At 39.6% G+C, this 15,277-nt stretch overlaps 1 protein-coding gene across 1 annotated transcript in view; it reads right to left on the bottom strand.

Annotated features, from left to right (window-relative positions):
- The window catches only part of RPGR (retinitis pigmentosa GTPase regulator), a 37,104-nt gene extending 22,590 nt beyond the window's left edge, over positions 1–14,514 (bottom strand). The window contains exons 1-5 of the mRNA XM_053971521.1: positions 14,451–14,514; positions 12,110–12,235; positions 5,210–5,302; positions 2,589–2,651; positions 903–1,061 (exon numbers count right to left, since the gene is read on the bottom strand). Of these exons, the coding sequence (XP_053827496.1) occupies positions 903–1,061; positions 2,589–2,651; positions 5,210–5,302; positions 12,110–12,235; positions 14,451–14,490 (481 nt within the window). The 5' untranslated portion in view covers positions 14,491–14,514. The remainder of the gene's footprint in view (positions 1–902; positions 1,062–2,588; positions 2,652–5,209; positions 5,303–12,109; positions 12,236–14,450) is intronic.
- Between the last annotated feature and the right edge of the window lie 763 nt (positions 14,515–15,277).

The following is a 15,277-nucleotide window of genomic DNA, read 5'->3' as shown; positions in this document are numbered from 1 at the left end:
ATTAAAACCAGCTTCTATTGAAGCAAAGAAGGCAGTGAACAATATGAAAAGTCTGTAGATTCTTCTAGAAGAGATAGAGTCTTCCCTCTGCATATTTCTTATTGGTAGGAAATAAGTTGTGAATAAAAACGTACCACCTACAGTACTACTGAGGTGGTGTTAGGAGTCAAAATAATTCAAAATTGTTCTAAAAATCTAAAAAAACTCAGGAGAATGTCAGCAATTGGCATAAAAAAAACCCCAAACACCAAACAAGCAGGCTAGCATCTCTCTCAAGTTCTAAAACTACAGCCTCAATAACTTACCCTAAATGGGTAAACAAAAAATTGCTTTAGAGCAAGACTTGAAAAATTGCATTAGAGGGTAATAAAGGAGCACCCATCCACTTTTTGACTGGAAGTATTAAAACTGTGTGGATTTCAGCATGTTGTGATGTATAATTGGTATAATTCTGCCACCTGGGAAACAGGTGAGGGGCTCAGCCTCTTCCTGAATTAGTAAGGAATGACACAGCTGTGCAGCCTGAACCAATGGACTGCAATAGCTGCAGTAAGAAGTGGAATTAGAGATGCTTAGTTTTCATAGGATTCATGTTTTGTAGCTGCTTTCCCTGGAAATAAACTGAAGATTTTTATCCATTTGGAAGGTATTCATACCATTCCTCCTCTGTAAGTATTTCTACTAAACTTTCACAAAAACTCTAAGAAGTTAATGAGGCACACACCCCTTACCAGACTGTTAAAACAGGCAATTGACTGTCAAAAAATGACTGTGGCTACCAAGGAAAGAAGATAGTGAGGATAGAAAATGCACCCACTTATGCAGATAGAATGCTGGATTAAATGTCTTCCTGGAGCCATGTTGGACACACATAAACAGATTTTATTAGCAGTTGGTCTCACCAGTTACTGCTGCTGAGGTGTATGATCCAGCTGATAGCTGCTTGATCTTGTGCTGGTTGGTGAAAAAGCTGATTAAATGAAACGTGGTCCTTTCCTCTGTGTCACCTAATCCCAACTGGCCTTCACTGTTACCTCCAGCAGCATAGACATTTCCTTTTTCTGCATACAGAAAAGCACAGGTGATACACAGAAGGAAGAAACCAGAGCAAGTAATTTAATTTTCAATGGAGAAAACATCACAAAAACATTAGGGTCTGTTGCCCCGAAACACCCTCCAGATGAAATTAGCAGTTTCTGTTGTAGCTAGCAAGGTTTTCCTGCACACACTTAGAGCAGAACTTCCTAAAGACCTTATTTCATTTCCAACTATTCTGGAGACTGATGTAAAAATAAATGTGGTTGGAAGTTCTGCAAGAGCTCTGAGAAAATGACTACCAGTAGCCCTGGCAACCAGAAGCAGCTCCTTCCACAAATAATGTATATTTTGAGATTAAGTGGGAGGAAAAGGGTGCATGATGTCACACACATGAAAAACTGAAGCTGTATTAGTACGTAAATTAAAGAAATTAATAACTTGATAGTTTTGAGTACTGTGAATGAAATATATTTGTACTTAGCTTTTTATTAGAAATATTTTACTTATTTTAATATTTAAGTAACTTCCAATTTAATTAACCAGGGTTTTTTTTTTTTTTTGGTATCATGAATTTAACACTGATGACAGATTTCTTCAACTTTAGAGAACTTTAAGATTTATACTTTTAATTTTAGTATGTTTCACATCTAAGGTGCTCATCTATGAAAAAACAGATGCATCCTGTTATTAACAGAAACCCAGACAGAAATGTGATAAATAAACTGACATACAATGGCCACAAATTATCTAGCCAGTGTGTACACCAAAGGTGACTAATATTTACCCTGTGCAGTCTTGCATTCTTGGTTTTTATTAATATGTTCTATTTTATTCTAACAATCTTATTTACAGTGTTCAGGGTCTCCATGTATATAAACCTCCTAATAATCAAACAATCCTCTTTACAACATTACTGAAAGCTAAAGGATTGCAACCACAGAGATGGCTATTCCATTACATAAATTATAGAAGCATGTCAAGAACCTTAATAAATTCTCTGTATACTGTGTCTCTACAAATTTATTTTTAAGTTTAAATTTACAGTTTATTTATTTATAGCTTAATAAAGCAACTTGTCATTGAAATAGAAGGCTATGTTGTGTAACCAAAAATGCAGGAAAATTTGAAGAGTTGAAAACATTTAGTTCTGTTATATTTATTCAAATATATAACTTCACACTAATAAAGATTATTTATCATAGGTAAATTTGAGTACAGATGTATATAAAAATAACAATATATCTTTACAAGGCTTAAAGAAAATATTCATAATTGTTAACCACACCTCAAATGCCAGTAAGAAATTTTTCCATGTGTCCATTACTAGGAAACTTCTATCTAACATTAGTTTATAAATGCAATTGCTCAGAATAAATGTTAAAATTCTAAAAAAAAAAATCAGAATTCTAAGAACTGGATGTCAAACCCCTAAGTTTTAGAAGGCCCATTTTCAATTTTTTTTCCTTCTTCAACACTTCTGAGGTTCCTAATATAATTTTGCATGAAAGCAAATGAAGAAATGCATCTTGAATGAAATAGAGGTTACATACCTGTGTAAACTAAAGTGTGGTTTCTTCCACAAACAGCAAGTTTTGGTTTTTCTGGTTTTAAAGCTAAGAATTAAAACCAAAGAGGAGAGAAAGTTTTAAAAAAGCTGATAGCTGTGTCAACAAAACGTTCTATGCTCTAGAGGGAGCTCTGATTTCTTCTTTTCACATTTTTATGAACAGAATTATTACAAAATTCATTGCCCATTTGAATCTAGCACATGACTTATCGAATCAGTATTCCCCCAAGATAAGAGAATAGGTCAAACCTTAAAAACTTTAAACACTCAAGTTAGCTTGATGATGGTTACTTCATCCCAGTGCCACAGCCCCTGGAATTTGCCATTTACGGGATACGCCTCAAAGAATATATTAAGTTGCAGGAATAGAATTAATGATTTAAGCTGTCTTCAGTTTTCATTAACAGTGCTATTGTTACTTCCCTCTTAGACTTTTTCCACTATTGTAAATCTTTGAAACCATCCTGTTCCTTTGTCTTACCATCCCTACCTCCCTTTGTTGTGCTCAGATCCCTTTTCTGCTCTGTTCTGATCACTTCCTGACCACGGATCTCAATTGCCAAGGGCAGTCCTACCTGAACAAGTGCCTACATTTTTTGCATGTGTCATCCTGTCTCAATTTCAGCTGAGTTACCACCAATGAGAGTGCCATGGCATGCACTTCTCTGCAGTCTGGTCACTTTGAAAGACTGGGAATGTATGTGAGGGGAGTCAGGAGTTGTTTTGGTGGGAAAGAGAGAATACAGAAGCTCCTCTTCTCTTATGACAATTGTACTCCATTTCAGAAATAGAGAGGAAAAATGTCTCCCTGACTTTTCCATCCTTGCTCCAGTTACTGTTCATTGTCAACAAATTATCTTCTCTCAGTCATGTCCATGTACCCTATACAATGCTCTAAACAAGGATTATTTTTACATAATAAATCTTTAATTGCTTTTCCACTGCCCTAGTCCGTAACAAAGCCAACAACAATCATCCCTTTCACAAACCTTTTTTCAGCCCTTACAGATCAACTTTCATCAGCTCTTTAACATCCAGATTAAGATGCCATCTACCAAGTCACCAAAGAAATCTATCAACTTAAGCATGAACTGCCCCTGGTCTGTCGCACAGACACAAACTTAATTCATCCAAATTCAGGTTCCTGCCTCTTCTATCCAACACCTACCACTACCACCAGGCTGGAACCATAACATTTCCAATGGTGGTTTCTTCCTACAGTCTTTATATCCCAACACTCTTCAATTTCAGAGATGATCTTAATCAGCTCTTCAGAAGCCTCTGCTTCCTAAACTTCCTCCCACTTAGGCTAACCAATTCTATGTTATGAGACATGCTGTATTTATAATGTTGCTGGTGATTTTTCATAACCAATGTCATTAATCTCTAACCAAGTCCCAGAAAATATTTTTTTCAGAAAACATGCAGACACAAGCATTTGGCTCCAAGCAGAAACTGAAAAGTGTCCTTACAACCCCATTCCCAAAGCCAAGTGATCGCCCAAGGCTAGTGAGAAAAGCTCCAGGAATTCCTCCTGCTGTCTACTGCCAAGAGAAAAAAGACACCCCCCTTGTGACTTTTTTCAGTGGATACCAGGTCTGCTTTGAATTGCTGTCATCTGCTCTTCATCTTTTATTCTCCATTGCAATTCAACAGAAAACCCAAAACTTGAAACCAAATCTATTTAAGCCAAGGTAGGAATCAGTCTCTCACATGGCTGACAGAAGATGTGTACCTGAGAGTAGCTGCATTCTCCATCTGAAGAGAGATGGAGGCAGGAGCAAATAAAGGACAGTAGAGTAAACTAAATCAGGAAGAACAGAGTTTGAACAAGCAAGATAATTTGTTTTTAACAATAAGCTAACAGATCGATCTGCTGGCAGAAAGAGCGAAGATAAACATTTAATAGTGAAAAGAAATGTGTTAATGGGATAGATCTGACTTGACATAAGTAAAGTGATAAGAAAAAGTATTGACTCAGCTTTGTTTGACAAGATAAAAACAGCTAGGAAAGATCAAAAAGATCACAGTGCAATGAAAACATATTTTCCAAGACATAAAAGAATACAGGAATTTATTTTACTGCCTCATAAAAATGTATTAACATTTATGTACCCTGGGGCATTTCTTACACTTGTTAAAAATGTAGCAGTACTTGTGAAAAGTTTCTGATAGATTTTTTTTCATTTACAAAGTTGCAATGAAAATAGTGACACAGAGGTTACACAATGCTGTTGAAACTATGGCTTCTAACACATAGACCATGCAGAGACCAAGCATCTGATTATTGTCTGCAGTAAAAAATGAAGATGTGGTTTGTCAGAATAGGCAAGTATTACATGAAGTCAGAGCTCTCAAAAATGACAGGATTCTATGTATCTGAAGTAATCCTCAGATGCAAAAGGACTCGGAATCTGAAGTAATAGAAAATCAATAAGGGATCCTTTTGAGCTATCTTCCTGATTTTGTGTAGTAATGTGCACATGTGATGAAGAATAAGAAAGAATCAGTTATTTTGGAATTGCATCCTATGACGTACATTTTCACAAGGGTCTTGTTTCAAAAAGACAAAAAAAAAAAAAAAAAATTTAAAATTCCACAGACCTTTAACACAGGTTGGTTTGCTGACAGTGCTCTTTGATCCTAGTCCTAACTGGCCCCAGTCGTTACTGCCGAACATGTATAGTTTACCTTTCCCTGAAAAAAAATCATAGACAGAATCCATACAAGTGTTTGAATACCTCATTGGAGACAAGATGGTCATTCACTCACAATGAACTTATTACTTCCTTTTTGATGTAAGGTTTAAGTTTAGGCAATTCAGTACATAAGTGTAAACAATAATTAATATCCTTGTGATTCAAAAATAGTAATTGCATTGTTTAAGTAAGAAATCCCCAGCCAGAAGAAGAAACATCCCCATCTTTAATTACAGCACAGATGAAATGCTCTTGAGAAAACAAGATGTACTTTTGGGCAGATCCTGCAGTTCAGAAAGCACAGTATCTATAAGCCTCCTTATAAAATAACAGCACACCTAACTGAGCACCCACATCTTTTACTCCAAAGACATGAATGAATAATGCAGCTATTTGATAAATACAAGTACAGATTTTTAATATTTGGCTTATTTGGTTTTATAGGGTGGGATATTTCTTTTGCTGCTAAATATCTTCTCTTAAAATGATTTACAAATATGCATTTATATCAAATGCAGTTTCTGATAAATTTTCACAAACTGTATTAATTTGTTATTCTGCATCATAAGACAGAATGTATAAACCCACCACACAGTCAGAGTTATTTAAACCTAAATGCAAACATTAGGTTACAACTGTTCAACAGAGACAATGTTAGAATCACCATTCAGAAATTCCTATGATGTGTCATTGGACTTGCATATTTGACCATTGCAAACAATGAACTGTTACAATTCTGAACAACCAGTGCTTTTTCTGAGGATGGTATATGAACAGATGAGAATTTTGTCATCTGGGATGGAAATTAGCCAAAAGTGATTCCTGGCAGTACCTTAAAATGAATTCATTTAATTTCAATTTTTTAAACTATCACATCTTGTAAAGCTGTAAAGTTCCCACTGGAAAAAAAAAAAACCTTGTTCCAACAGAAATCTTTGCAAAACAATAGAAACTGATTTAGCAAAAAGCCCCACAACAAAACAACATCTCCCACCCTTTCACAACAATTAAAAGGACTTTGTTTACTTCTGAAGGTCTGCAGAGCTTTGTGCATTAGACTCCTATCTTCATGCTGTCACCCTCATCAGAAATTTGGTCATAGAGCTTGTCACCCTCATCATCTACAGTTACCACAACCACAATTCATAACTGCAATTCCATAAAATAATGCCAAAATAATGTGGCTGTTCCCAGTGAAGGTTCTGATTGTGATTTACAGAGACTTTGAAATATGATATTGCAATGTTTGAAATATTACCCAAAAAAAAATCATATTCTAATAAAAATATCCATTCATTTTCTTAAATATAACCACATAGTTAAAAAGAAAAAAAAAAAAACACACCAGTGCTTAACTATAACTAGTATCTAAAATCCTGATTGTTAGATTTTACAATTCTTGGCACGTGGGACTATGTGTCAATATTATGTCTTTCCAAGAAAGCTGGAAGGGAAGAAAGACAGAGGTCAAATTCATGCTCACAGTGTTCTACTAACAGCATTTATATCTCCATCCTAATTTTGATAATGCAATCATGTCAAACACATGCAGAGCTGTCCCTGACAGCAAATACACCTTAACAGAATGGATTGTTATCAGCAAATGACATCTATCCTGTATTGGTATGGCTTCCTTGTATCCTTGCTTTACACTTTCCAACTGCTTTCCCAAGACAGCAGTGCTTTTGTGAGAGTATGATGCCAAGCTGCCCTAATTCAATTTAAGCACATTCTCTTTTATCCATGCAAAATTCAAACAAGGTCATGCTTTTCATCCTATAATCTGCTGGGTTTTATATCAATCTTTAAATTCTCAGGCATTGCTTTGTAAGTCAAGAAGCTTAATAGATGAGAGGAATTTTTCCACATTCTTTTACAACTGAGTGACAGCCTTTTATCATTTCAGGTTTCCTAGGAGTATAACAGAAAATAAGAAATCTGGGAAGCAGTTAATTTAGAAAGAGAATGAGAATTACTAGGCACTACAGAGGAACCTAAACAAATGCCTGTAATGAAGCAACATTTCTCAGTCTGTACAGCAAATCAAGTTTCAGAAGAGACATGATTCAATCTAAGCTGGCCAAGAAATCCAATATAATTTTGCATGCAAAAGGCACAATTTTCATAACTGCATACTGAGATATCCCAGCCATCACACAGATGCACTCAATCCAACAGCAGAAAAATAGGCAAGAATCAAATTTCAATATTTCATAAACTCAGATTGCTCTTGGTTTTTTTGCTTCCACTTTGGTGCCATCATCCAGATTGTGCCCACCTGCCAGGTGGAATGGCTGGCACAAGACCAGTCCAGCAGTGTAAGACTATGACTCTGGGCAGAAGGGAAACAACAGGATATAATGAAAAGGTCTACTCAGACTGTTTTGGTGATGAAAACACACTTCCAACAGCAGATGTTTCACCAACAGCAATTCAGGGCTACCAGGGAAGCCACAAGACACTTCCATGTGTAGCAACAGAGGTTTTGGGGGACACTTCAGTAAGAGATTGTCTCCCACCTCATTTCTCATGAATAGTTGCTATCACAGCTGTGATTCCTGGCAACACCATCAGTCTTGTGCACTTCTGGTTCATGAAGTGCTTTTAAAGGCAATCATTGGGCAGCTGGGAAACATCAGCTGAAGTCCCATGTGCTTTGTCATGGCAGGCAGCCAAGTACTCTAATCACCTATGTTTAAAGGTATGTTTTACATATCCCCCCCCACTTTCTTTTTAAATTATATGAGTGTGGGAGAGAAATAATATGGGGAGGCGATGTACAGACCTTAAATATTTACTACAAGATCCTTCTGAGATATTATATCTTAATAAAACATAGAAGGTAGTATTTTGTACAGAGTAGCAAATGCCAAGACACCAAGATTATTTTTAAAATTATTTTTATTTGAGCTATTTAGTGAATAAATTATGTTAACAGTTGATTTAAAACTCATATAGAAGTCAAATAAATCCCAGGAAAATAGGGGTGGCATCAGATTTGTTAGACAAGTCATGATATTTTCAGAAACTTTATTGAGCAACAAGAACAGTCATGCTTAGGACATTTGGCATCACACAGGCAAAACCAGCACTGTACATTGCTTGCTCACATACATCAACACAAACGTGTACCAATCTTTCTCATCCTCCTCTTGCAGTTAATGCAAAAGATATTGTGCCATGTTCTGTTGACCTACTGGTAAGCAGAAAGAATAGAAGAAATCTGGTGACAAAACACCTGGAGGGCTTTCAAGATCTCTGTTGAATGTTTAATGCCTTACAAAATCTGAAATTATGAATATGCTATCTTCTTGTGGTTTCATATGCACATCTTTTCACTCCCACTTTTACAATTGATACTTCTTTCTTTCCTTCTGCTTTCTCGTGTTGGGGGCTTGAATTCTCTCCAGGGCACTGAGTTCAGAAAAGGTGTCTTCATTCACCAGCATTTCCCCCTTGTGAACAGGATCAGTCTCTTTGATTAAATGTGGTTAAGCTGCCTAGGATACTCTAATCAAGGCAAATCAACAATAAGATAGCTGTTAAGTTTGAGAGTTTTGTAGGAAACAAAATTTAATACACAAGCATTGGAAGGAGATTCTTAAAAGTATGTATATTCATACTTCTTCACACCAGCTCCCATGAGGATGAATTAATTGCTTTCCAAACCTGCAGTTATAGAAGATGCAGGTGACTACCAGTATTCTTGGGCCAAAAAATACAGAAATGAAGCAAGAACCATTATGAAACATGTTACAAGTCATGCTGGAATACATATTGCTCATGACTGCATTAAAGACGTAAAGAAGACCACTGCTTAAAAAAATTCCTGCTTGGACATTTTAATCAAGATTATGCCAGTGGTAGACAGCAAAAGAATAAAGAAACACTTTAAATTTCAAACCTAATCTTACTTCCTGGAGAAGAAAACATTTCTTCAACTAACTCAGCAAGCCAACTCAAAGTCAGCAAGTAACTATTACTGGTCCCATCAATTCCAACATGCAGCCACTACATGTGAATAAAATTTTGGACTCTTAACTCCTGACCTAGAAATGCAAAGGATGGAGTGTTTTGTATTTATTTTACACTTGTCTTTATAAAAGTCATATGGGAATATTGATGCTGGATTAGATGAAAGTTTGAAAGGTTTTGAATATTTTGTCTGAATGCTAAATATCAGTTCTTGTACATTTTCTTCATTAGTATTCAGTCAAGATTTGTTGCTAGTTGTAGCCATCTCTCCTGCCCAAATCCAGCATTAAGGAATGATTTGTATCAGTTTGGGTGATTGTTTTACTTACAATTGTTGAGCCACGTTAACTGTAAAATTGGTATATTTCTTAATTTTCATCTACCTCATCGTCCTACTGTCCCCTACAAATATACCTCCCTCTCTCTCTTTCAAGGTGTGGGGAAAAAAAAGGAGGGGGGAAATTTTGTGACCTGTAAATAAAGACTGAAAGTAAAATGAAGCATGCATTAACACACACCTGCTTGAGATACTTTTCCTCCTTTGGTGATGTTTGCCTTTTATCTCTTCCAGGTCAGGTTCAGCTGAAGAATCTGTTGGTTTCCCACAAGGTCTGTGCCCTTCTCAGTAAACTCATTATCAGCATGAGCTTCTGAACCATTTATTCCAGGTGTTACTGCAGCTCAGAGTCATTCCCAAGACCTGTATCATCCAATTCCATCTAACTGCAGAAATGTGAGGTGCACATGGGCATGCACTGGTGTGAAGAACAAATGAGGGAGAAGAGCTTTTCCCTTCCCTTCTTCACTTTTTTTGTACGAATCTTGGAGTTTCTCTACCTTTGCTTGTTGTTGATCCACCTTTACTCTCACTTTTGCCTTTCCTTTACAATGACCCAGAAAGCCTTTTGCTACCAAAGAAGTCTTTTTCTCATGCTTCTACAGTTCCTTGACAGCAAAAGCTTTGAGGAAATAAAAGATCTGATCATCTAGAAGCCTCCCTGGTGATGTACCTGCCCACTACCACAGCTAGGGCAAGCTACAGAGACACTTCTGAAACAAGCTGCATATACTAAAATAATGGAGAGAAGGGGAAATTATACAGAAATGGTGCTGCATGAAAATCTCTGCAAGATGACTTCTTCAAAAGCTTTATCTCAGTGGTCACTATTACAGTGATGTGGGAATTAGGGGATTGTTGCTGACTGGGGCTAACAGTGCTGGCCTGGGCACATGCTGGGAGGCAATTCAAATTTACTGGTTTAAACACAGAACTGTACCTGTGTTATTTCAAACTGGGTGTGGGCATATAAAAGTATATGTAAAAAGAAAATGCAAAAGGAAAATGCCACCGTGCCCCAGGTTACATCTGGATTAATTTAATGCAACAGGTAATTTAATATTATTGGTTCAATCCAAGAAAAAGTGTCAAGCTTTGTTCAAAATAAACTATTAATGTATATTTCATCTGCTGTGAAGTTAGGCTTGAAAAATTCATCGTGTAATTTCACCTCAGGGTGTTCTGCAGCCCATGAAATCTATAGTCTTTTTTATCATGCCTGGAATAATTCTTTCTGAAAATTCAACATCTTCAATGTTGCTTGTGAACATTGCAAGAAACCCTCAGGAAATTATTTAATAAGCAACAGCCAATTGGATATTGATGAGTAATAACTACATTCCAATTTAAAAAGTCGTGAAAATATACATATATTTTTTTCAACAACAAAGTCTTATTATCTGTCAGCAGTTGATTGTCAATACAAATCATCACACATGCTCATCCACAGAAGAGTAGTCCCTTCCATATAAAATAAAATTAACAAATTCTTTAATGAGTATTGTCTCCATCATTTCAAAGAAAAGAAAAAAACATTAATAATGCTGCCTCTATTACACCAGTTTCTTTGAACACTTTTTTCCATTTGTTTCTGATTTTCGTAAGATTTTCTGAAATCCTTTTATTGAGTTGCTCTTGCAAGGGTTCTTTTCGTTTGACGGTAATTCCAAGCTTAATTTGAGAGACACAATTGTATTTATTGTTTCAAGGAGATTTCTAGTGAACTTGTGGCATTCAGCAGCTATCGTTACTTCCATGATACAATAAATGTAACATAGTAAACATTGTCAGATTCACGAGTAACATTCAGCCTAAACTAAGTTATGCTTACTTTAAACTCTGTCATACACTCAGTTATTACAAACTTCCTCCTGACAGTTCTTGGGCATGTCCCGTGAAAACCTTGAGCAACCTCACACTAACTCCAAAGGCATCCAACAGTTCGCACAAAGCAGTCCTCTGTCCTCTCCCCAGCCTCAGTTAATGTATTACCTCAGGATGCAAGTAAGATTCCTAACTTTCAAAGGTGTCCAAATATTTTATAATATAGGCCAGCTTCACTGCAAGAAAGACATTGAGGGGCTGGAATGTGTCCACAGAAGGGTCTGGAGCACAAGTCCTGTCAGGGAAGCTGTGGGAGAAGTGGCTCAAAGACCTTATTACCCTACAACTTCCTGAAAGACTTTGTAGCCAGGTGGGGTTTGGCCTCTTGTCCCATGTAACAAGTAAGAGGATGAGAGGAAATGGCCTCAAATTGTGACAGGGAGGTTTAGACCAGAGATTGAGAAAAATTTCTTCATGAAGCAGGATACCCAGGGAAGTGGCTGAGTCATCATCCCTGGAGGTGTTTAAAAGATGTACAGATGTGGCACTTGGGGACATGGTTTGGTGGCGAACTTGGCAGTGCTGCGTTAATGGTTGGACTTGATAATCTTAAAGGTCTCTTCCAACCTAAACAATTCTGATTCTATATCCTCTATTTCCAATACTGACCTGTAATAATAGCTGTATGTTCATCTCCACATGATATAAGTACAGGCTTGTCATTTTTGAACCAGAACTTGCTGGGAATATCTTCTGCAAATTTGCTTTTTCCAAATGTGAAAACAGCACCTGACTCTGAAACACAAAAATATGTCAATTTTAGTGAAAGCAAAATTTTGCCTCACAGATTCTGAAGTAGGTATGTTCTATCAATTCAGTGGCACATTTTATTTTCTTATCTTTCTCCTCTTTCTTCTCTCAGCCTTCAAAACATGAGTTTGCAAAACTCTCATTTCACCCAAATAGGAGGAAGAACTTTCCTGTGCGAGTGGCAGAGCACTGGAACAGGCTGCCCAGAGAAACTGTGGAGTCTCCATCTCTGGAGATATTCAAAACCTGCCTGGAGGTGATCCAGTGCAACCTCCTCTGAGTGAACCTGCTTTAAGAAGGGGGATGGACCAGATGGTCTCCAGGGATTTCTTCCAAGCCCATCCATTCTGTGACTCAGTGATAAGACCAAAAAATCCAAACAAAGCCATCCCAAAATAAAGTCCAAGCAGCTCTTCAGACTTCAGTAGTCCGCCTGCTTTCTCAGCTCTTCACATTTTCAAAAGTGTTAGCAACATTGTTTCAAATACAGAATGTTAACTATATGCTCAGCTTTTGGTTAGGCATGCGGTTTGATAGAAAATACTAATTCTACAGAAAAATAAATGAACTTACAAGTTAAACAATTTGTCAAAATTCTTGCAGGCAACGTCAGCTCAATTAGACCTCCTATTTTAAAATGTCAAAGCCTGTGCTATAAAACATAGATTTTTTTAAAAACAAAACCAAGAATAAACCAAACATTTTCCTTGTAAATTTTGTTAGCATGTAACACATGTTAGGAAATACACACAATAACAGTAGACTGTTTCTGAAAATTACATTGAGACATCTTAGTGCATTTACTTTCAATGAAAACAATCTCATCAACAATATGCATCCCAGCTCCAAAACCTAAAAGTTCTTTCTTAAAGTGTATGTTTGATTTGCATTTAAAATAATTATTTAATGCAAAAGCTTCCCCTATTTCCAAATACGTTATTTTATGTATCAGATGGAGCAGACATGTATAAATTGTACTTATTACCTCATTAGATGTCTTTTTCACTTTCACTTGCTCAACAAGCTTTGTGCAAACTCAAGCCTTTTTAAAGAAAGAGTTGAGTTTTTTCCTTATTTTGCATAGACACACCTACAACTGCAGACAAGCTAAACAGCATCTGAAAACTCTGAAGTTTTCATCTCCAGCCGGCCAGCCATGCACTTCTGAACTTTCTTAGCAATCTCTGGCAGGTAGAGAGCTGTCTGGTTCATTTATTTTCCCTTCAGAAGGATTAACATGAAAACATTTTATGTTCCTTATTCAATGTATACAAAAAGCTGATACATTTTCCAATGCCTTTTGTATCTCATTCATTTGACTAAGCCACAACATTTCACAACTGGACACAACTACTGTGCCCGGTTCTGGGCTCCTCAGTACAAGTGAGACAAGGAGCTCACAAAGTGGGTCCGGGGGGGCAACAAGGATGTTTGGGGGACTGGAGCATCTCTCTTATGAGGAAAGGCTGAGGGATTTGGGCCTGTTCAGCCTCGAGAAGAGACAGCTTACAGGGAACCTTACTAATGTGAGTAAATATCTAAACCCAGGGGGTGCCAAGAAGATACAGCCAGGCTCTGCTCGGTGGTGCTGAGCAATAGGGCAAGAGGCAGTGGGCAGAAACTGATGCTCGGGAAGTTCCACCTGAACAAGAGGAAGAAATTCTTTTCTGTGTGTTGTGCAGTCTCCATCACTGGACATAGCCCAGAAGCGCCTGGACACAATCCTGGGACATGTGCTGTGGGATGACCCTGCTTGAGCAGGGAGGTGGGACCACAAAACACGCGGCGGTCCCTCCCAGCCTGACCCATTCTGTGCTTCAGCGCTGCCATCAGTTTGGAAACTGAATCCCACCAACTCAGTAAATTAAATCCCACAGGACGTACACGAGGCGTTTGTTATCCCAGCAACGAGCCAAGGTTTGAACATTACCCTGGGCCAAACCGCGACGCAAAGTAACCATTAATGCTCGGAATTAACCGCGCCCCCCCGAGCGCCCGGCGCTGCCCCCCGTCCCCGCCGCGCGCGGGGCTGCCCCGTCCGAGCTCTGACGGCAGCGGACGCGTTTCTGCCCAGACGCTCCGAGGCACCGGCCCGGAGCGGGGCCCGCAGCCGGGGGAGACCTGCGGGGGTGAGGCGGGCAGGGGCCGGCACAGGCAGCCGCACTTTCCCCCGGGTGCCTCGAGGAGCGGCCGCACTCACCGGGCACGGGCAGCTCGGTCCCCGCGGCGGGAGCGGCCATGGCGGCCGGGAGGAAACCCCGCCGGGCCGCGGGGGCCGGGCCGCCGGCAGCGCCGCCTGGCGGCCGGCGGGGGCCGCACCGGGCCCGGCCGGGCCCTGAGGGCGGGCGGGGGAAAGGCACAGGGCTGTGGGCACGGCATCACCACAGGATGGGCTGTGCTGGGCACGGGGAAAGGCACAGGGCAGTGGGCACGGCATCACCACAGGATGGGCTGTGCTGGGCACGGGGAAAGGCACAGGGCAGTGGGCACGGCATCACCACAGGATGGGCTGTGCTGGGCACGGGGAAAGGCCTGGCACAGGGCTGTGGGCACGGCATCACCACAGGACGGGCTGTGCTGGGCACGGGTAAAGGCACAGGGCTGTGGGCACGGCATCACCACAGGATGGGCTGTGCTGGGCACGGGGAAAGGCCTGGCACAGGGCTGTGGGCACGGCATCAGAGGATGGGCTGTGCTGAGCACGGGGAAAGGCCTGGCACAGGGCTGTGGGCATGGCATCACAGGATCGGCTGTGCTTTGAGGGGGGAAAGGCCTGGCACAGGGCTGTGGGCATGGCATCACAGGATCAGCTGTGCTGGAAACGACCTCTGGGATCACTGGGTACAACCTACAGCCAGCGCCACCATGGCACTCAGTGCCACATCCAGTCTTCCCTTAAACACATCCAGGGACGGTGGCTCCAGCACCTCCCTGGGCAGCCAGTGGTGGGGCAGCACCGGGCCTGGCACAGTGCCCTGAGCTCCCAGGGAAAGCTTCTCTATGAAATCCACCCCCACAGTGCCCAGG

This window comes from Vidua macroura, chromosome 2 (genome assembly GCF_024509145.1).
Source record: "Vidua macroura isolate BioBank_ID:100142 chromosome 2, ASM2450914v1, whole genome shotgun sequence".
NCBI lineage: Eukaryota > Metazoa > Chordata > Aves > Passeriformes > Viduidae > Vidua > Vidua macroura.
Note: the sequence above shows the minus strand (reverse complement) of the source record. Positions and strands in the feature narration are given on the sequence as shown.